At 37.7% G+C, this 23,084-nt stretch overlaps 1 protein-coding gene across 1 annotated transcript in view; it reads right to left on the bottom strand.

The window, feature by feature from the left end:
- The window catches only part of PLAA (phospholipase A2 activating protein), a 38,690-nt gene that overhangs the window by 12,116 nt on the left and 3,490 nt on the right, over nucleotides 1-23,084 (bottom strand). The window contains exons 2-10 of the mRNA XM_019934913.2: nucleotides 19,763-19,956; nucleotides 12,748-12,848; nucleotides 12,540-12,660; nucleotides 10,122-10,289; nucleotides 9,302-9,437; nucleotides 7,054-7,223; nucleotides 3,315-3,472; nucleotides 2,414-2,633; nucleotides 265-336 (exon numbers count right to left, since the gene is read on the bottom strand). Coding sequence (XP_019790472.1) covers nucleotides 265-336; nucleotides 2,414-2,633; nucleotides 3,315-3,472; nucleotides 7,054-7,223; nucleotides 9,302-9,437; nucleotides 10,122-10,289; nucleotides 12,540-12,660; nucleotides 12,748-12,848; nucleotides 19,763-19,956 — 1,340 coding nt within the window. The remainder of the gene's footprint in view (nucleotides 1-264; nucleotides 337-2,413; nucleotides 2,634-3,314; nucleotides 3,473-7,053; nucleotides 7,224-9,301; nucleotides 9,438-10,121; nucleotides 10,290-12,539; nucleotides 12,661-12,747; nucleotides 12,849-19,762; nucleotides 19,957-23,084) is intronic.

Raw genomic sequence — 23,084 nt, 5'->3', positions numbered from 1 at the left:
CTCTGCTCTCCTTCCAGGAAGGACCACTGGAGAAAATGATGAATTTTAATAATATGTTATTAAAAGTCATGAGGAAAGCTATAAAAGTACTCGAGGAAAAAGAAAAAATTAGAAGTTAAAGAAAAGGAGATCCATCAAAATTGGAAACACAGATAATAAGGGAATTATCAGTTACTGGATAATATCTTCAAAATGTAAAGCTGTATAATACAAAATGTTATACATTTAGTGAAGAAAGACATATTGATCAAAACTGCTTCCCACCTGTAAAAGGATCTGCTGCAGGCAGTGTGTTAGAAGATCCTGATGAAGAGCCTGGAACATACCGACCACCACCTGTGCATGCAAACAAAGAAAAGTCTCAAGTACGCCAGAATCCTGCATTTCATAAATGGCACATTGCTTACATCAGAAGACTCTAAATTTGGGGAGAAATAAAAGAGCAAGGCTGTCCCATGACAGAATAAGAGGAGTTACAGTCAGAAGTCTTATAGTTGGAAAGGTTAGTAAGAAACTAAAATTTCAGTGATTCTCCAAGTTTTGCTTTTGTTAACTTTAATCCTTTATTATATCTTAGCTTCTGCACTTAAATATTAAAATAACTAGGAATTCAAATACAAAAAGATAAATTGCAGTTGGTCTCTGACCTAAATAATATACACATACAATCAGTTCCTGTTCCTATACGAATTCACTAGAATTCCTGCTGCTGTTGTTGCTATCAAACCACAGGCACCAATTGTGAATCTTTTAGAGAACCCCTGGGTTCATTAATTCATGTGTCAAACAGTGCATTCAGTGCTGAGATCTAGCAGGGAACAAGATTGCTTGTATCCACTGAAGCTTACAACCTACTGGAGAAAATCACAAAGGGGATGAGTGGTTCAAAGGAAACAGGCTTCCCATTTATACAATTACAAATGTGTGGTGTGTGTGAGTACGTTTTGTTAGTATCTCTAAGGAAATAATCAGAGGTGTCTACAAAAAGATATATCTAAGGATGCTGACAGAGTTTCAGAGGAGCAAAAAAGCCAAACTGTTGTTAGATTTCCAGACAGAGCCAGCTGCTTTTCGGTCCTCCATCCCACAAGATAGCTCATGAAATACAGTACTCTTTTGTACTGTAGACTGATATTCCAACCAACAGAAATATACAGGTAATAAACATTTTTTTTTCTTGTTCTGTCAAGTGCATCTGCTGGGAGGGTCCTATCATTTATAGTTCATAGTGAATCAGTCTGATAATCTGTTTAAGTCCACATGCAGGTGAGATTAACTTTATTATGTGAACAAACAATGGAATTTTGAACTAGAAGGAGAGGAGATAATTTAGGAGCATGAAGCATCTGTGAGGGAAGAAGAAAAAAAAGACCTGAGACAAGAAGAGGATATGGGATCCTTGCAATACGAGGAAGAGCACTAGCACATGAAAGATAGAGTCAGAAATAATAGGAACCCATTAACAATAAAGTGTCAATTTCAAATTTTTATTTAGAACTAGCCTTATATCTAAGAAAAGATAGATATAGGGTCAGCTCTATATCTATCCCATATCATGGCCTCAGTTCCCAGGGCCCAGAGCTCAGGCTAATACTTCTAGAATTAAACTCCATTTCCAAGGATCCCAGACTCAAACTAATACTACTGGGATTATAATACTACTGGCATGAGAACCTAATCCCATTAATAACATTTTAGACGCTGTATACTATGTTATAAACAACTGACTTAAAATGAACATGAGGAGGGCTTCCCTGGTGGCGCAGTGGTTGAGAGTCCGCCTGCCGATGCAGGGGACGCGGGTTCGTGCCCCAGTCCGGGAGGATCCCACATGCCGCGGAGCGGCTGGGCCCGTGAGCCATGGCCGCTGAGCCTGCGCGTCCGGAGCCTGTGCTCCGCAACGGGAGAGGCCACAACAGCTGGAGGCCCGCGTACCGCAAAAAAAAAAAAAAAAAAAAAATGAACATGTGGAATACAAATAACATGTAAACTAAAACTACCCATAGTTCAGTTCTAGATTTGATGCATAACTAACTAGTTTCGCCTCATGTGAAAACAGAATTTCTATTTACTAAATTTCACCAAAATATATATTTTAAAAAGAAGCAATAACATGAAGGAACTTACAGGTTTCTTTTCATTTCAAATGACTGAATTAGTTTCAGTTTAATTTTATTTAGTTTACAGTGTGGCTGTATTTTTGAAAGAGAACGATTTACAACTGTTTCCATAAATACAAAATTACTATATAATTTGAGCCTCAAAAATATATATCTGCGGCAAAAACCTGCTGTAAATCTTGGTTTTTATTTAAACAGCTAATCATAATAGGTGTTTAAACACAACAAATAAAGAAAAAAAAATAATCAACATTGGTGGAAGTATATAAGACTTAATACAAACCCTAACTTACCTGTAAACGGATCTGAAAAACTGGGATTCCCAAGTCCCAACATTTGACCTTTTGTGTTATCAATAATAAATTTAGCCACCTGATCCAAAAACATAGGATTCAAATCATTCTTCTGCAAGAAGTTGTATGCAGTTAACCAGGGATCGTCAGTGATGTTATATGGCAGTTTATATGATGGTCCACCTTCGTTGACATCAATTGAGAAAACATAATCAAACTCCTTTAATAGGAATATAAAAAGGAGATAAGTGATTACTATCTGTTCACATAAATTAATGACATACATAACACAGATTTATGTTAATAATTATAGTGCTAAACTTTCTCCAAAGCACAATTTTAAAATCTTCCACTTGGCAAATAATGTTTAATAGCAACCATATGCATGTGGTGCAAGAATAGTAGTTCACTGGCAGGTAGATGTGGGGGATGGATTATTACTACATATTAATTGTAAGACCAAAGGATGGTTTCCAATTAATTGATCTCAAGGCCAAAAGTATTAGCTGTTACCTTACCCTACTCATGAAAACATGCTGGCATTATAAGCACAGCCCTGCAGGGTCCCTCATGGCCTGTCAAGTTAAATATAACTAGGCACAAAGCATTACATGAAAGGTGACACAGAAGCGCCTAATCCAAAATGGTTGGGAACAGCTTATCTATGTAACTACCAAAAGGCAAATAATGGCAGTGTCCATCACAAATGCAGCTCTCTCTACATGCAAAGATATCAAAAAAAAAAAAAAATCTACTTCAAGACTAAGAATCTCCCCATTGAAATCTATTTTTAAATGTCAAAACACCAAAGAAAATTTTATTAGCATGGGGAAAGGGAAACAAAAACTTTTAATTTGTCTAATGCTTTAAGATAATAGCAATTAGAAAGAAGTCGACATACTTTCCCTTCATATAAAACTTTTCCAGATGTTTGCTGATTAGCACCAGATGAGCCAACAACATCACCAATTTTTATCCACCTCCCTTCACTAACACTCCACTGATAGGCTTCGACTTTCTCCCCATCTCTGATTAGGCGAGTCTGTCCTTCTCTAGTACCTTAAAATAAAAATTTTAAGAATCAAAGAGAGAATGGCAGAGTAAATTTTACAAACATTAGATCGAAAAGTTTTAACATTAAAGTTTATATATAAAAGAAAATATGTATTTTGGTTTAATAGAAAATTTTATGAAACAAAATATTTTAAAATGTAATTCTACTGGAAACTGGCCAAAAAGAAAATAACAGTTTAAAAGAAACCCTACTGCGACTTCCCTGGTGGCGCAGTGGTTAAGAATCCGCCCGCCTGCTGATGCAGGGGACACGGGTTCGAGCCCTGGTCCGGGAAGATCCCACATGCTGCGGAGCAACTAAGCCCGTGTGCCACAACTACTGAGCCTGCACTCTAAAGCCCGCGAGCCACAACTACTGAGCCCACGTGCCACAACTACTGAAGCCCGCACGCCTAAAGCCCGTGCTCCGCAACAAGAGAAGCCACTGCAATGAGAAGTGAGAAGCCCATGCACCGCAATGAAGAGTAGCCCCCTCTCGCCGCAACTAGAGAAAGCCCGTGCTCAGCAATGAAGACCCGATGCAGCCAAAAATAAATAAATAAATTAATTAATTAAAAAAAAAAACTCTATTAAGGATGGTTAAAAACATGTGATTCTACTAAAAAGCAGCTGGCTGATCGAAAATAAAACAAATTTTATTAACGAGTATCTTCTGACAATACTTCATTTCAGTAAATGATTCTCCATTCTTCTAGCTGATCAGGCCAAAAAGAATAGAAGAGTGTGATTCCTTTCTCTCAATTCTAATCCTTCAGCAAATTCCATCAGCTCTATCTTTAAAATATAGCTAAAAGACTACCTCTTCTCACCATCTCCATTGCTACCTGTTGGTACAAGCCACCATTATTTCTCCGTTGCACTGATTCAATGGCCTCCTACTATAGGCCCTGGAGCCCCCTAGAGTCTATAACACTGGCTCTTTATTCTGCCTACGACATTCTCCACACAGATGTTAGCAAGATTTGCCCCCTTGTCTCCTTAAGGACTTTACCTGAAAGCCACATTCTCAGCAAGGCCTTCAGTGGCACAGACTGCTAGCTGTCCTCCAGAGATTCCTGCTCCTATTCCAATGGGTAGAGCTGTAGCTGTCTAGTCGAAGACTACCTTATTCCGCCCCCTTACATTTTGTAGTCCCTAGATTACACACTGAGTAATGGTCAGTGGAATCTGGGTAGGTGTGATAAATGCCAGTTCTAGGCCTAGTTCATCATCTTCTACCCTCCCCTCTTATGCTGTCTAGTGGCTGAATATCTATAATTCAGGGGGACCCTGCAAGCACATGATGAAGATGGTGATTTCAGCATGGGTCCCTCAATGACCTAGAGGAGTAAAATTATTCTACGAACATGTTCCAGCATACCCTGCTGTCAACTGAACTTCAAATGTGCAACAAATAACCTTCTCTTGTGTTAAGCCACTGACATTTTAGGATTTATCTGTTACAGCAACCAGTGCTATCCTAAGTATTATACATTTCCTGACCACTGAATTTCAAACTCCTGTTTTATTTTTTATTAAAACTCAATGCCTGCTTTACTTTTCCCATAGTACTTATCTGACATACTTGTATATTTACTTATTAACTTTTTAATTATCTGTCTCCTCCTGTACAACATAAATTTGTGAGAACAGAGATTTCTGTCCCTTTTGTTATCTGTATTCCCCAGAGCTTAGACCAATGCAGAGCAGACAGTGGGTACCTAGTAAATATTTATTGACTGTGTATATATAGACAAAAAGATTACATTTTTGCAAAGAACTGTAAGAATATTAAAAACATGAAATAATACAGTGGTGTTCAAACTTTTGGTTTCAATATTTCTTTACAGTCAGAAATGTTATTCAGAAGCCCAAACAGCTTTTTTTATGTAGGTTATATCAGTTGATTTACTGAATTTGAAATTAAAAATGAGAAGAGCAAAAAGTATATTTACTTCATGGAAAACAGTAATAGATCCATTACATATTGAATAAGTAATAGTTCAATGAAAAATAAATATAGTTTTAAAAATTTAGTGAGAAGTCTGGCATTGTTGTACATTTTTGTAAATCTCTTTACTGTCTCTCTTAATAGAAGACAGCTGGATTATCATACCTGCCCCTGCATTTAACCTGTTGCAATCTGTTGCTTGGTTGATGTATACAAAGAAAATCCAGCATCACACGGATAATACAGTTGAGAAACAGAGGACTAGTTTAATAGCCTTTTCAGAAAAATGTGGGTATTCTACAAGTAGTAGATCCTAAAGGTTACAAATTTAAAATCTGAAACTGTATCAATGAACTTTTCATGCTCTATTATACTAAAATCCATTGATGTTATACTCTGAACAGTTCTTTTACCCATGTATGATTTTGTAAGACCATGAACTGGTCATTTGGAAAATACTGATTCACTGAGCTATGCAGATCTTCCATATGATTACACATTTTATTATTCAATATAAAAAAACTGCATTTGTTAATATTACCACTAATATCACAAGTTTTCCAAAATTCAATTTTCATTTGGAAGTCTGAATTTTATCTTTGGCAACGAATGCTGTCAGTTGTTTTCCTTAAAGTGACATTCTCGCTTTGTTCATTTTCAAAAAAATATCTGCCAAATACCTAAGCCTGAATAACCGTAGTTGTTCTTTGAAATAAAAATGGAATTCCCTGAAAAAAGGGAGAGTTCAGCCTGCAACTCAAATGACTGCAGAAGTACTTACCCAAGGCACATGGTACTTCGGTAAACTGTATGTGTACTTTACATTTTGTCATCCAGAATGTTAAAAAAGACACATACTAAAGGGCCAAAATGTAACAAAATTAATTTTTAATGCTTCATCAGGGACACTCCTAAGGGCAGATGGCATTTTTTTCTTTTTTAATGACGACTGCATACCAGTGAAGAACACCATGACTACCTGAATAGTTTGGTGCCACTGCCTCCATCTACGTCCTAAGGAGCCAGCAGTTTTACCCACCACCGCTTTTATACCATAAATGTAGATGATAACACAGTGTAAAAGGCAAATAACATCTTAGTATTATAAAACTAGCTTTGACCACATGGATATCCTGAAAGGATCTCAGAATCCCCAGGGGTCCACGGACCAAGGGATCATGGACATATCCAACCTAAGATTTCATTTGAGACAACTACTGTCCTCTGATTTTAAAATCAAATGATCCCTAACGCATTAAGCAGACATTGCTTTATTTAAACTCATTTTTATTTTTAGTCTCTACAACCTCTCAGAGAATCCAATCAACCACAAGGTATTAAATGAGTGATTTCCGAACACCTACTATATATGAGCTAAGTATTAGGTGATTTATTTAAAGAAAAAGATTCCTGTTTATGGGAACTTAGCTCGAAGTCTTTAAAACTGTGAGGCAGAGGCAAAAAGAACATGATTTTTCACTGTGGTTATGCATAATAAAAAGTATCAAAGATCAGTACCTGGCAATGAGAATAATACTGAATGACTTAACAAAACAATCTTTTTTTCTTGTCACTCATTATTCCAAAAGGCAAACAAGGCAGCATTTTTTACTACTAGATACATTGAAATATTTACCAGGTTCATTCAGATGTTCCCTCCCAGGAAGCTGCTCAGCATTAATGTCCCCTAAATCACCAGTTTTGGAATCAATGGTTGCCTGAGAGAGTTCTCTTTCAAAAGCCTTGATTTCTTCAGCACTTGCTGTCCGATCCTCTGATTCTGTAAACACTCTAATAATACCATCACTATAAGGAAACAGAAAGTGATTTTAAGTCACTGCCACAGTAGGTTAACATTATCACACTTCAATGATCCAAAGCAAAAATAATCTGTATTTGTGAATACGAGAAATGTTACTATGTATTTATTGCTGAGTGTAGAACTATGCCGATTTCAGCACACTACCCTCTATTACTTTCTAAAGCAATGGAAAGGGTGGAAAAAGACTATTTAAGGAAAAAGTTACTGGGAAAGAACAAAGAAATATATATTTAACACAATTTTCAATTCCAAATTAAATATTTACCCTCATAAAAATCTACAGACATAGCATACACTTTTAAAATGAACATTACACACATAGGTATTATGGTATAAAGAAGGGTAGTAAACTGTTTAACTTATAAAGGGCTCAAATACCCAGGACAGGGCTTAGAAAATACCAGATGCTTGATATCCGTTAATCAGAAATGCATGGAGCCTGTCCTTACTATGCCATTAACTAGCAATGTAACCTAACCCGAATCAAGAAAAAAACAGCTTCACCTCTGGAATAGATGACAGTCCCAGCCTCTATTCTCAGAAAAATGACTTCATTTCCATAATTTCTCTTTGTGAAATTTTGGGGTAGGGGAGACAAGTTAGCCACTTTCAACTGTACTAATCCTACTCAACTCTGCAGAAAAACTTTCTTACTTAACCTTCTACTAACAGCAGTGTTACCCCTTTATTTTTCTTCAACTTTAAATGATTTTAGGGTAAAAATAACTAAACCAACAAATCAACCTCTGGCCCAGCCAAGGAGTAAAATACATCCGCTTTATTAGACACTGTATCCCTTATGGCTGTCGCCCTTTTTCCTCTTGCCTTCAGTGCCACAGTAGTCTATAATCCTTTCCCTCATCCATTTCTTCAAAAATCTCTTTCTATCTGTCTCCTCTCATTTACCTTTTTCTATCATTTTCTATGAAAATGTGATGTCAAAAAAGTCACTGCTAACATCTTTCAAAGCAAATCCAAAAGCTTTCCTAACTTTCCATTCCTTAACCCCTTCATGTACTTATTGACACTGATCACAATCTCCCTCCAAAATCTCTTTTCCATCTCTGAATTTCAACATCTGGATTGCTTTTTGTTTAGGCTACTGGCTTCTTTTTCTACCCACAGTGTATCACAAGTTCAGTCTTTAGTTCTGTTCCTCCCCTTCTATGTTTCTTCCCTCAGAGAAAGATGCCCTATTGCTTGACTCTGGAAGCTCTGTGCCAATCTTGATCTTCAGTCTCAGTTGCTACACTAGGACCCAGTCCAAATGCCCATGACCAATCTGCATGAGTGTGGCTTATCACCACTCGGATCCCAGGAAGTTATCACCTTCTTCACCAAACCAACTCTCACTCTTGTCCATTTTTATTAATGTGGACTTCTAATCATCCAAAGTTTGAAACTCTATCCTTTTCTGACACGCCCCCTTCTGATCATTTTCCCTCCGCATTATCTCATTTTCCAGTCTTTTATCCATTAGCACTGCAGGGTCAATATTTCACAACTTCACACCTACTACTGCAATTGCTTACCAACTTGGTTTCCTGCCCATTGTCACCACTAGTTAAATCTAACCTACGTATTTAATAATTCATAAGTTCTGCTTTAATCACAGCACTTCTTGCTCAAGAGCTACAACCCTTTAACCCCAAGCACTGAATCTAACAAATGCTGGGCATTCCAGGTTCTCCATAATTAAGCCCCACGCTACCATCTTCCCCTGTCACCCACTGTTCCCCAGCATTGTTCCTCCACCATTTTCCTTCATTATCTTTCAAAACCCAATTCAAATTTCTTCTTCTCCAGAAAGTTTGCCCACATCAATCTCTAACTTCTCTAATTTCATGTTTCGACTGCAGAACTTACAATGCAATACTATTATAATATATCATGTATCATTAGTGCAAAACCTGTTATACCTACTACTGTTTTGTTTAGTAACACAAATGTGCCTGTGGTCTCCCCAGTTCACCTGAAATTCCTATGGCTTATCTCTGTGCACTCTAACACCTACCTAAGGCCTAGACACATATTATTGATTGATTGACTAGAATATGAGTACCTCGCACCAACCACAATGTCACCATTGTCTAGCACACAGCAGCACCATATAGACTGAGCTGGAAGTCGGATTGTTTGAGCACATTCCCCATGCTTCCAGATTCTCAGAGATCTGTCTTCTGCTGTTGTCACAAAATCTAAAATTAATGAATACAGGAAAAATTAGTTTGAATATATAAAATTAAGTACATTTATATATACCACCTTTCTAAATAGGCATACTGATTTTTAAACCCCAAGTATTTATAAATTATAGCTTTAAATTTTATGTATTTGTCACTTATACAATATACAACTTCAAAGAATCACATTTTTATATATTTAACATCTTACACACTATACTTTATACCAATAAATTATAAGAAGTCTTTCCTCAGATGCCCAAGAACTTTTTTTTTTTTTTTTTGCGGTACGTGGGCCTCTCACTGCTGTGGCCTCTCCCGTTGCGGAGCACAGGCTCCGGACACGCAGGCTCAGCGGCCGTGGCTCACGGGCCAAGCCACTCTGTGGCATGTGGGATCTTCCCGGACCGGGGCACGAACCCGTGTCCCCTGCATCGGCAGGCGGACTCTCAACCACTGCGCCACCAGGGAACCCGCCCAAGAACTTTTTACAACACACCATCAAGTCTGAATTAATATAAAGATGATCATACAGTTTCCTCCTTTAGGAAAAAGATACTTATGAAATAAAGTTACTAAATTACTCAAGTTACAGTTAGTAAATTGATTTAAATCATTAGCCCTCTGCCCCCCACCTCAAGATGGAATAGAACAATGCTCAATACAAAATTTAAAATATGTAGTATAAGACAGTCTTACCTTTACAATTTGGAAAGACAGATATGCTATAAATATAATTTGTATGACCATAAAATACTTCAAGACACTCGCCAGTGATTTGCCACCTTCTAATACTAGCATCATTTGCACAGGAGAGAAATTCTGTTTCACTCAAAATTGCCAAGCCTCTTACACAGTCTTCATGCCCTGTATGAAAAAAAAAAAAAGAACATGATAAATCAATAAAAATGGATCATTTGGTTGATGGCTCTATGTATTTTATTAACATTATAAAACACATACCAGTGAATATTAAAAACTGATTTTCAAGTTAGAGAAATACTTTTTTTTTTTCCAGTAGAAAAACCTGATAGCCAAAATTTGTACTGTAGGCTTGGCAGTATTTTTTATCACCAGTCTTGGGAAGTTCTATATTTACCATATCTTCTCTAAATTATTTCTTAAAAATTTCTTAAACCCCTCCAGAAATAAGTTTCTGATCCCCACAATTTTTTTTAAAGGAAATCCTTTATTTATTGATTGATTGATTGGCTTCACGGCATTTGGGATCTTCGTTCCCGACCAGGGATCAAACGCGTGCCCCCTGAAGTGGAAGCTCGGAGTCTTAACCACCCGACCACCAGCGAAGTCCTCCAATTTTTACTTGACAATTCATGTCAACTTCTCTTCCCCAATAACAAGAGTAATTCATAACATACACAATATTAAAATATAAACAGATATATAACGAAGAGTAAATATCCCCTAAATTTCTCACCACATAATACTGAGATTAATATTTATAAAGCACCAAGAAAAGAAAAACTAAGATTACAAAAAAGATTTCAATTATTTAAGAGTTTGAAATAAAATATCATAGAAAAGTAAACTTTATTAAAATGTGAAACAGGTTGAGAGAGATTAATTTATCTAAAACCACACAATCAGTGGCAGAGCTAAAGCAAGAATTCAAGTTTCCTGCCTCCTATTCCTGCCTCTTTCGATTCAACCAAAACATAAATATAAAGCCAAACATTGTTGCTTTACCAAGGGAAATATTTCATAATTTATATAAATGCAGGCATTAAAATGATAAAATAAAAATTAATGACTATTGATTTTTTAAAAGGGCAAGAATTTATGGAATGAAAACTTCTTGTGTTATGTTGATTGTATATATATATATATATATATATACACACACACATGTGTGTGTGTATTTATTCCTCTCATCAAAGGATATTAAATGTTTTTAAAAACTTGATAAGATTCCATTTTTTTCAATATTAATTGAGGCATTGTAGATGCCACTACAATTTTTTTTAAAAGACAAAACATTCTCAGAAGTTTGTGACCTAATAAAGGAGACCAGAAGTCAAAACCTTTCCCATGCTCAGTATTTCCTATGCTGATTCAGATTATCTATAGCAGATTAATAAAAACTTAACACATATGTTGTATGTATGGAAGCAGAAACAAAGGGATGTTTAGTTACAACTCATTGTCTACTTTCCACCTACAGATAGTTTTATCTGCACAAAGGGACTTCTTGAAGTATTATCCAGGATGCTGATCAACTTTTAAGGAATAAATAAAAGGAAAAACAAACAAACAAAATCATACCAAAAATGTTAAGTGCCCCACAAATAAATCATCAGTTCTAATATTAGACAGCAGATGCCTCGTTTTAGGAGTTATTTAATAGCTGAGGTTTTAAAAGACTACCCACCTGAAACCACAACATAAACAAAGCCTGAAAGTTGTTATTATTAAACAATGTACTTCAATATTAATAAAAGCACAACTGATGTTTTCCTCATATATGAAGATAACACTACTGACCCACCCTCAATAAGACTTATGCTTGGAAGTTTCAGGCTGAACTTGTTCAAATGACAACCAAAACATAACTGAGTACCAAAAATTACATATATAAAATACACAGAAGCACATACCCATATTGTAGCTATTTATTAGTCCGTATCTGGTTGTTTTATGAGAGGTCTCAGTACATATTTTAAAAAGATATTACCGGGCTTCCCTGGTGGCGCAGTGGTTAAGAATCCGCCTGCCAATGCAGGGGACACGGGTTCGAGCCCTGGTCCGGAAAGACTCCACATGCCGCGGAACAACTAAGCCCGTGCACCACAACGACTGAGCCTGCGCTCTAGAGCCCGTGAGCCACAACTACTGAAGCCCGCGCACCTAGAGCCTGTGCTCCGCGACAAGAGAAGCCACCTCAATTAGAAGCCTGTGCACCGCAACGAAGACCCAACACAGCCAAAAATAAATAAATAATTCAAAAAAAAAAGATATTACATATTAACTGTCAGAAAATTTACATTCACCCAAGTTAAATGGCTCAAATACCACTTTAAAACTTCTAAATTTTTGAAAAAAATCACCTGTGCAAATAGGAAGCAAAAAGATTACAAAAGCTGTCTACTCTGATCTTACCAGAAAAAGTCCTCTCGCATCTTCCAGCCTTCCAAAGTTTAATAGTCTTGTCTGCTGATCCAGTTAACATTAAGCCCTGCTCAGGTAATATCTTTACTGCCCATACTGCAGCTGTATGACCCTGTGAGAAAAATGGGTATTAAGTTAAATTGCCACAGAATCATCATCTTTAATTATTTTCTCGAATATTCACATAGAACTACTGTACCTGTAAGGTCATCATGCATTTGTCATTCAGCCAGACTTTAGCAGTAGTGTCCCATGAGCCACTAAGTAATGTCCCAAATTTTCCAGATGAAAGACTACAAACTAAAGGGGAAAAAGGCATTAATTAACACATTTTCATAGAGAAAAATGCTCAACCTTGCTAGTTACTAAAACACTACAATTTTAAAAACACTTTATGAAGTGACAGTATTAGCTAATTAAGGCTCAACTCAATGGAAATGCAGAAGAGTGCAGCGGTCAAGAGCACAGACTCTGGTGCCAGACTGACTGTGTCCAAGTCCTAGCTATACCACTTAGGAGCTGTCTGACCTCAGGGATATTACTTAACATCAGATTCCTAGACTGTAAAATGAGGGAGCAGGATTAAGTGGGCTGCACAATCCCTTCCAGTTCTAAGAAACTACACAGGAAAATAATGCAAATGATTTTCAAACGCTATTTATATAGTTATTTAGGGTCACTTTAGTTAACATGACAGAAAAAACTAGAGTGAAGCTGACTCATTTCATTACTCAACAGTAGTGAAATGGTTAATTAAGTGCCTTATGATCTTGATGTAACACTGTACAAGCTAAAAATTATAAGTATGAAAAATTATCTAAAAACATGGAAACAAAAAAGACAGAGTTCTGATTAAAAATGGCAGATTATCCACAGTAATGCTATAAATGGTATTAATCTACAAGGACAAAGAAAACAGAAAACAACATAACTGACTTAGCAAAATGGAGGAGGTTACACAGAAAGCGATTAGAAGCAGAGTAACTGGCCCCACAAAACTGAGACTAAGTATCCAGCCACTAGGTTCCATAGAGGATGGGGCTAAGCAGAGGACCTGAAAAATGAGAACAGTGATTCAAAGGCTGCACACAACAGAGTGAAACACTAGACCTCTCCTCTCAGCCTACAGTGTCAGGAAAGTACATCCTTATCCACTGCAGGAAGGAGACTGGAGGTTTATTCTCTGGAGGAACTGAAGCAGAGTTTCTAGACTCTGGTCATCAGGCATAATAAAGGGCTGGAATAAGGAACCCTAAGAAACACAAGGGGAATAAGTAGAAAGTCTCCATCCTGAAATGTGGTACCTACAGTGTCCCTGCTCCCACAGTATCCGCAGCCAGGCATACATCCCACTCCACCTAAGTAAGAGGCAGGAGGACTCTTTTCTAGAGGACTGAATAATGTTAAAGAACTCCAGATGCAGACATTCGAGAGGGTTTCCATCTAAAAAGTCAGACCATCAGATCACCCTCTAACGAAGCCCACCAAACATCAAGTTCCACCTACATGAAAGAGAAAAACCAAAACAAAGAAACAAAAATAAGGGGGAAGGGGTTTGGGGGACCCATAAGAAACAAATCCAATTTCAGGAAGCAGAAGAAAAATCTTCAATACAGTATTATTTGCAAACAGATATTATATAAAAAAAGAACTAATGAGAGAACGAGAAAATTAAATGCTAAAAATAGAAGAACCAAACTGAAAAAATAATAAAAAAAAAACTAGGGGGAGAAAAGTCTCCTGAGAATTAGACCCAAAAGGCAAATATATGAAAAATAGGAAAGGATAATTAAGAAAGTTAGAAAGTAATTTCAAAATGTCCAACATCTAACAGGGATTCCAGAAAGAGATAATTGTGGAGGGGGAGGAGAAAGATGAGGCAAAGAACACAGAAATAGTACAAGAAAGATTCCTAAAAATGAAGGTCATGATATCTAGATTGAATGAACCCACAGAAGTGCCCAATGAAAGGCACTTTGAGAAACAGAGATAGACATGCATTGTGAAATTTTATAACATTAGAAATAGAGAAGACTCCAAAAGTTTGGGAGGGGACCAGAAAAGTGATGCTATTTTGATTCCCCATCTTTTCTACGGGACAAACTTCTAAATAACGTTATACATTAAAGACAATGGAGCAATGCCTTCAAAATTCTGAGGTTAAATGGTTTTAACACAGGATTCTACGTCTAGCCAAAAAATCAAATATTCAATAAGACTAGAATAAAGCTATTTTCCAATATGCAAATACAATATATTTAACCCCCATGTCACAGCTTTCTTAGGAAGCTGCAACAGCTGTATTACACTAAAATGAAAGAGTAAGTTAAGAATGACAAAACACGGGATCTAGGAAATAGGGAAATCCGGGATGACATTAGCCCAGGTAGTACCAATCCAACAAAAGGCTAGAAGGTTACAAGAGGAAGTTTCCAGGAAATACATGGAACATATAAATATTTTAACGTGTGTGGTAGCCATTAGTTATATTCATCAAATATTTTCTGCTCTTCACCTTCTAAGCAAATGGTAAGACTGAACTCCCCAGTTCCTTTGGCTTTAGGTATGCTACATGACTTGTTCTGGCATTGAAAAATGAGCAGAAATAATGTTACTTTCAGGCGGAAGCTTTAAGGATACGTGCACAATGAAGCCATGCTCCCTCCCCACTACTCCAATCTCTGTGAAAGCACATGCTGCAGTGAAGCTTCTGTCATCCGGATCCCACAAGGAGTAGAGCCCCCTGCTGCACTGGATCTATAAGAAGCAAAGCAAACTTATTGCATTAAGCCACTGTGATTCTGGAGTTGTCTGTTACCACAAGGTCACCTAGCCTACCTGACCGATTCAGAATTAGTAGCAAAAGTGAGGCACTGCTGAAGCAAAAAGCTGAAATATACGGCAGTGGTTTAACAGGCAGGTAATGAGGAGACTATTACCACAGAATAGAAGGCTGGTGCTCCTTATCATGTAGTAAGGAACATTTGATAAAGCTGTTACCGGCAATAACTCAGGACATGACAAACTTGTAGTCTAAAGAAAGAGGCTGGAAAACAGGACTTCAGTGATGGGTGTCGCTTACTACTGGCCACATTTGGCTAGGTACTAAAAGAATGGAATGAGATCAAGAACTGGCTGGTTCCCAGCCAGAAACGAAGAGTCCAAACTTAGGGATTTGCAGAGTTGGAAGAGCCAATTGCTTCTCAAGCCCAAATGAAAAATGTAAACCCGAGAAGTCCTTTCAGCAGCAAAGGACAACTGAAACCCAGCCATGCAACAGGAACAAATCAAAAACATGGCCATCCATCCTGCACAGTGCCAAAACTTCCAAATGGATTTAAAGCATTTTCAAAGCAAAGAAAATTAAGGTTGTTGCCCTGAAAATAAATGCTTTCACCTGGGAAAAGAGCTCAGGGAAAAGAACCTAAAGGTTCAGCTTTCCAACTAACGTCTGAAAGGCACAAGGTTTCAGTAGCTAAATCTGAAGAGGCACACAGGGAAAGAAAGGAGAGATGGGGAGTAATACAGCAAATCTAGACTACAGCTGAGGTATGACTACTGACAAAGAGATCTGACTGGAAATCAAACAGGTAAAAAACATAAGTTTTTCAGAGAGTCATGCTGCCAATAACTAAAAATGTCTGTGACTGTTCAAGACTTAACACGACCCTTGTGCACCTGGCTCCCACAAGCAGAAAGCAAGTTGAAAAAGTTGGTAGTCCCCAAGGAGGGTCAATGTGACCAAGGAGAATAACAGAAAAGAATCCCAGAGGGTTAAAGGAGAGCCATGAAGAACAATGGATTGGGAAACCCCTTTTGGAGACCAGAGGGAACTGATCACAAAAACCTATCACTCTCAGAGTAGGGGGTCCTTGAAACAGCCACCCATCTGAATTTCAGATGACTACAGATTAGAAACTGCTGTCTTGCATTGCTCCCTTTTCTGAATGGGAGTGCTTCCTCTGACTACCCTCAATATTCCACAGTTGTATACTGAGTGAATGGGTGACAGATAACTTGTGTTTTTTGGTCCACGGATCTCCAAATTTAAGAGGAACTATGTCTGGACCTGATGTAGAAACACCTGAGCATCATTTCCCTGATATTTAGAATACTATGTATCATCCAGAAATTCTTAATTTTGAACTTGATGCTGCAACTGGATGGGACTTTTGGCTTGTCTGACATTCAGAGAGAAGTGGGTATATTTTGCCTGCAGAAGAGAGAGCAAGCTGAATAACTAGTGACCAGAGGCAAACTGTGGTAGCTCTCTTTTTGGGCCCTGGCACTTGCCCCGAAGTGTGGGATGGCACTTTCCTCCTCCATTACCTAAAACCGCAACTTGTAATGTAACTGGAAAGTGTTATATATATACACTGACTAAAAAACAGTACCACTCTACCATTTAGAAAATAAAATTTGGGCTAGAAAGCTAACAGAAAAATGACATGACATAAAGATGTCAATCATTAATTTCTTTATTTCCTACTCACTAATGTGGTATGTTTTAAATTTAAAAAAGAAAGAAAGAAAGAAAGGAAAGAAGGGAGGAAGGGAGGGAGGGAGGGAGGGAGGAAGGAAGGAAGAAATGACATTTGGCTTCAAACCATCAAGTAACTTAACAAAATAACAAAAGATGACCTTATGATAAAGTAGAAACAAACCAGGCAGAAAAAATACTCTAAAATGTGAAGCAGTATTTTTACTGCACAGGTTTCTATGAGAAACACATTAAAAAAAATCAAGATAGGGCTTCCCTGGTGGCGCAGTGGTTGAGAGTCTGCCTGCCGATGCAGGGGACACGGGTTCGTGCCCCGGTCCGGGAAGATCCCACATGCTGCGGAGCGGCTGGGCCCGTGAGCCATGGCCACTGAGCCTGCGCGTCCGGTGCCTGTGCTCCGCAACGGGAGAGGCCACAACAGTGAGGGGCCCGCGTACCGCAAAAAAAAAAAAAAAAAAAAAAGAATGGATGAATCTTAACATCATGAAAAGAAATATTACATGCCTCCTGTTGTGCTACAACAGAAAGTATAAAATTCTTGCTCAAAACTTGAATCTGAATCTGATCAAGCTTCTAGATCTAATAGCTTACAAGACTACGGGACTGAGGAACATGAGGCTAGAGAAATGAGGCTTTAACCAGCGGAGTTCAGATTACAGGAAATTCTACAGGTAAAATAAGCTGGTTTCAAATAGAGAGGGGATTTAAAAAAAGAAAGAAACCAATAGATGGAAAGACAAGTGGACCTTTGGGTCACAATTCAAACAAACTGTAAAAAGAAACATTTGAGACAACTGGGTAAATTTGAACACTCACTGGATATTTGGTAACGAGAAATTAGGTTTTGTTTTGTTTTAGGTGTGATAATGATATTGTTTTTAAAAAAGAGAGAGGGACTTCCCTGGTGGCGCAGTGGTTAAGAATCCGCCTGCCAGTGGAGGGAACACGGGTTCGAGCCCTGGTCTGTGAAGATCCCACATGCCGTGGAGCAATTAAGCCTGTGCGCAACAACTACGGAGCCTGCGTTCTAGAGCCCGCGAGCCACAACTACTGAGCCCACGTGCCACAACTACTGATGCCCATGCGCCTAGAGCCTGTTGTCTGCAACAAGAGAAGCCACCACAATGAGAAGTCCGCACATCCCAACGAAGAGTAGCTCCCGCTCGCCGCAACTAGAAACAGCCCGCACACAGCAATGAAGACCCAACGCAGCCAAACGTTAATTAATTAATTAGTTAAAAAAAAAAGAGAATCCTTATATTTTTGAGGGGTCAGCAAACTGTGGCCTGTAGGCCATCTGTTTTTGTACAGTGCACAAACTAAGAATGGTTTTTATATTTTCAAGTGGTTGAGAGAAAAAAAAAGGTACTTCCTGACATGTGAAAATTATGACATTCAAATTTCAGTGTCCATAAATAAAGGTTTATTGAAACACAGACATGCTCACTCATTTATTGTCAGTGGCTGCTTTTGCACACAATGGCAGAGCTGAGCAGTTGTGAAAGTGACTGTATGACCTGCATAGCCTAAAATATTTACTACCTGGCCCTTTACAGAAAGTTTGCCAAACCCTATTGTAGTGCTATATATTGAAGTATTTACAAATGAGAGAGTATATTGGAAATTTCCTTTAAAATAATATTTTGGAAGAAGCAGAAGATGAAGCAAGATAGGCCTTGTGTTGATAATCCTTGAAGCTATGTAAATACATGAGTAGAAAAGATCATTACACTATTCTCTTTTATGTTTGTTTATATATAACTTATAAAATACTATGTCTCTACTTTTGTATACATTTGAAGATTTCCTTCAAAAAGTTTAAAAAAATCTGTATCACCCTGTATTGACGATTTCCCATACCTACACACAAAACATTTTACAAACTCCTTAAAGAAATTAAGTTTAGACTGCTTATGGGCCATACTATTTGCTTACAGATGTCCCAAACTATTCCAGATACATAAAAAAAAAGTAGTATACATACTGCACTGATTAAGCATATCATTTTATAACAAAGAGCTGTTAAGCAAACACAAATCCAGGAATATAAAAGAATCAGAAATACAAATCACAGAAAATGCTGTTCAAAAGTATTAAATACTCTCAAATAATGATACCAGAACCCTAAATACATTCCTTCTGGGGCTTTAATTTGCTGCATAAATACAGACATAACAGCCCAAAGATAAAGAAGTGCTCTCAGTTTTCCTGAGTAAATGAATTTCTTGCACAAGATAGCTGAAAAACCAAAATTACAAAGTATATAAAACCATAATCTTTTCCTTTTTACATATATAATCATGTCAACCATTACTGATGACAATAAGTCTGTAACAGAGAATTTGCAGAACAATGATGATCCAAAAGGTTTTCACTATTAAGCCATAGCTATAGGTAAAAAATAATAATAATAAAAACTAGGGGGCTTCCCTGGTGGCGCAGTGGTTGAGAGTCTGCCTGCCGATGCAGGGGACACAGGTTCGTGCCCCGGTCTGGGAGGATCCCACATGCCGCGGAGCGGCTAGGCCCGTGAGCCATGGCTGCTGAGCCTGCGCGTCTGGAGCCTGTGCTCCGCAACAGGAGAGGCCACAACAGCGAGAGGCCTGCGTACCGCAAAAAAAAAAAAAAAAACTAGGGAAAGCAGATATAAGAATTTTATCTTCAAAAGGATGAAACTTATTCAAACAGAAAAATACTAAAGCATTATACTCACCAGTATTTTTGTGACCTTTTAGTACATAAAGTGGTGCTGGACTCTCCAGTGAGAAAATGCAAATATTGTGGTCATTTCCTCCAGTGGCGATTAGTCCATGAGGGTACATGTCACTTGAAGGTATGATGCATACACAAGAGACAAAATTGGAGTGGCCGCTCATACAGTGCATTTCTGTAAAGCCCCTGTTAGGACTGGAAAGACATGATAATTCATAAGATATACATTTGTCCTCTGACTTAGCCTAAGATAGACGTTGTCAAAGTACTCATTTTCTTTTAGTATCTAGGTTGAACTTTATATACCACTTTAAGAATCTATTGTTTTAAATTAAATATTAAATACCTAATTTGTCTTAGCTACTACAGAGGCTTAATCAGATTAGGAGAAGTTTAATTAGTGTTTCACTGTTAAGAGTATGTTAATTAACAGAAAGAACAAGGAAGGAAAGGAAAGGAGACAAATATCATAAGTGGTTTTTTTTTTTCCTCCATCTGCATTTCTACTTATCAGTGATTGTTACCTTAAGAAATCCCTGGTGAAGTGAAACATTCATGCAATTAGGATAATGGAATCTACTATCAATAAGCCGTAAACACATTGAGGACATTTGCACACTCTGAAACGTTAACTTAGTACTCATTAGTATAGCATGTGTATCTAAATAGCTAGACTATCAATCACTTTCAATATGCAAACTAAAGGAACTAATACAGGACATACAAATGACTGCTCTAGGGACACAGCATATTAATAACTGCCTGGGAATTAGAATGATTACCAATTTGTTATACACATCCTTCACTTAGTACCACTCCCTTACATAACAGGTCAAACAACAGATTATGATATACTATATGTGGAAGGCAGTAAGTTAGCTGTAGAGGGGGATAAAAGAATTATATCCCTGATTCAAGCTAAATCAAGGAGTTTGTGATCTAGCTGAAGGAGATAAAACAACTGAACATAAAAGGGAAGATTCCCAGATAAAGACTGCCCACATGCTCATCTATATTCACTCCTTTCCCAAACACCACTACAACAATATGTATAACGTATATTTTATATCTATCTATCCATCTATGTATATTTTAAGAAAGGCATAAACCCACAAGGCCAGAGAGAATAAGAAAAAAAAGAACAGAAATATAACTGAATACTGAAAGCTGACAGAAAAGTAGTAAAGGCCTTAGGATACTTGAAAAAAATGAGTTCTAAGCAGGCATCAGGGAAAGTAGGAGGCCCAATTTACCAACGAATCTGCAGAAGGCTCAAGAATTAGCAGCACTATGTATCACTAGGAAATGGGAACAAAAAACTAGAATTAGGAAGACTAGTTGAAAGTCTTTGGAATCAGACACAGAATCATATCAAAAAATCTTCAAAGGAAGGTATTTGGTAGTAGCTAGTTTTAACTGTTTACTTTATTTTGGTGGTGTTTTTTTTTAAGTGTCGTTTTAGAAACTTTTTTTTTATTTGTATTTTTATTTTTGGTTGAGTTGGGTCTTTGTTGCTGGGCACGGGCTTTCTCTAGTTGTGGCGAGTGGGGGCTACTCTTTGTGGCGGTGTGCAGTCTTCTCATTGCGATGGCTTCTCGTTGCAGAGCACGGGCTCTAGGCGTGCGGGCTTCAGTAGTTGCGGCTCGCAGGCTCTCGAGTGCAGGCTCAGTAGTTGTGGCACACGCGCTTAGTTGCTCTGCGGCATGTGGGATCTTCCCGGACCAGGGCTCGAACCCATGTTCCCTGCATTGGCAGGCGGATTCTTAACCACTGCGCCACCAGGGAAGCCCTAGAAACCATTTCATCAATAAGCCCAAAGAAATGTAAAAGATAGGACATGTTTAAAAATCTATATTATATAAACCACTAAATCTACCTAAATGTGTCCCTTAGCACTCCCCAGTACAGATGGGTGCTTGTGTGTATCTACTGTAATGATCTGTGAAGCTCTTAATGGCAGAATCCAGAGCTGGTTCTGCCCAAGTTTGTAGCACAATGTTGTACAGGGTAATCATTAAGTACTTCTTGAATCAGTGAAAAAATGCTTTAAGCATCAAGAAAAAAAAAAAAAAAAGACAAGACACTCCAGCTAGACAACTGCCCCTCTTGTACCCAGCAAAAGTCTGAAGTTTTTTCTTTAGAAAAGGTGAAAGTCTTTGGCTGGGGGTAGACAAAAGGCACAGTTGATCCTTGGGGTTTGAGAAACATGTACATTCACCATAGAGGCCAAGACCACCAAAGACAAAATCTAGAAGCCAGGCAATCATCCTCTAGGCAGGAGATCAGTCCTATGAAACAGTCCAGCCAGATAACCCTACAGTGAAGCTCATAGCCATGAAGCTCCATGGATACACAGATCTTTCAAGTTTTTTAGTTCTCCACCCTTAATGGAAAGCACAGAATAAGAATTACCAGACATTTGGGGTAAAATAGTGACCAAAACAAACAGGGAGGGGAAATAACCAATTTGGAGGAAACAGACCACTAAGGAGAAAATAACTTAAAAAAAATCAGCATTGCCATCCTTAGGTATAAGATATTGCAACCATGAAACAAAAACATAATTTCACAAAAAGTTAAGGCAACTTCTGAGGAAGTATAGTAGAGAGAGAAAGAAAAAAATTTATAGAGAGAAATTAAAAAGCAATTTAGAAACAAATTCAATATATGAATAAAAAGTTCCAGAAAAGAGGACAGAGAAAATAAGACGAAACCAAAGAATTTAAGAAAATGTCCCAGAACTTATGGACATGACTTATGGACATTAAAAGGGACCATACTTAATGAACGTGAAAAATGAATGAATATAGACCACCTCCCAGAGAGAAAAAGTAACAGGTCAAGAATAAGAATGGCTTCAGACTTCTCAACTGTAACACAGTGAATACAGTGGAGCAATGGCTTCAAAATTCTGAAGAAAATTTGGAAACTACAATGCTACAAACATTTAAATTATTATTCAAGTAGCTAGGCAGGCTAAAATCATGTTCCAATTGCAAGGTCTTAATACATTTATTATCACTGCACTGTATTTCAGGAAGCTCCTGGAGGATGTGCTCCAATAAGGTATCAAGGAAGAAAACCAAGAAAGTTAAAGGATATTGATAATAGAAATCTGACAAGAGGTCCAAAAAGGGATGCTTGAGAAGACAGTGAAGGGAGATCCCAGGATCAGCTGTGCACCAGAGGCAGACAGACCAGGTCAGAAAGTTTTCATCATCAGGAAAATGAAACTGTTATATATTCAATGTGTCTAGAGGTCTTGAGAGGAGAGTTAGACAACTAGCAAACAATATGAAGTTGAATTAATGATAAATACATAG

This window comes from Tursiops truncatus, chromosome 6 (assembly GCF_011762595.2).
Source record: "Tursiops truncatus isolate mTurTru1 chromosome 6, mTurTru1.mat.Y, whole genome shotgun sequence".
NCBI lineage: Eukaryota > Metazoa > Chordata > Mammalia > Artiodactyla > Delphinidae > Tursiops > Tursiops truncatus.
Note: the sequence above shows the minus strand (reverse complement) of the source record. Positions and strands in the feature narration are given on the sequence as shown.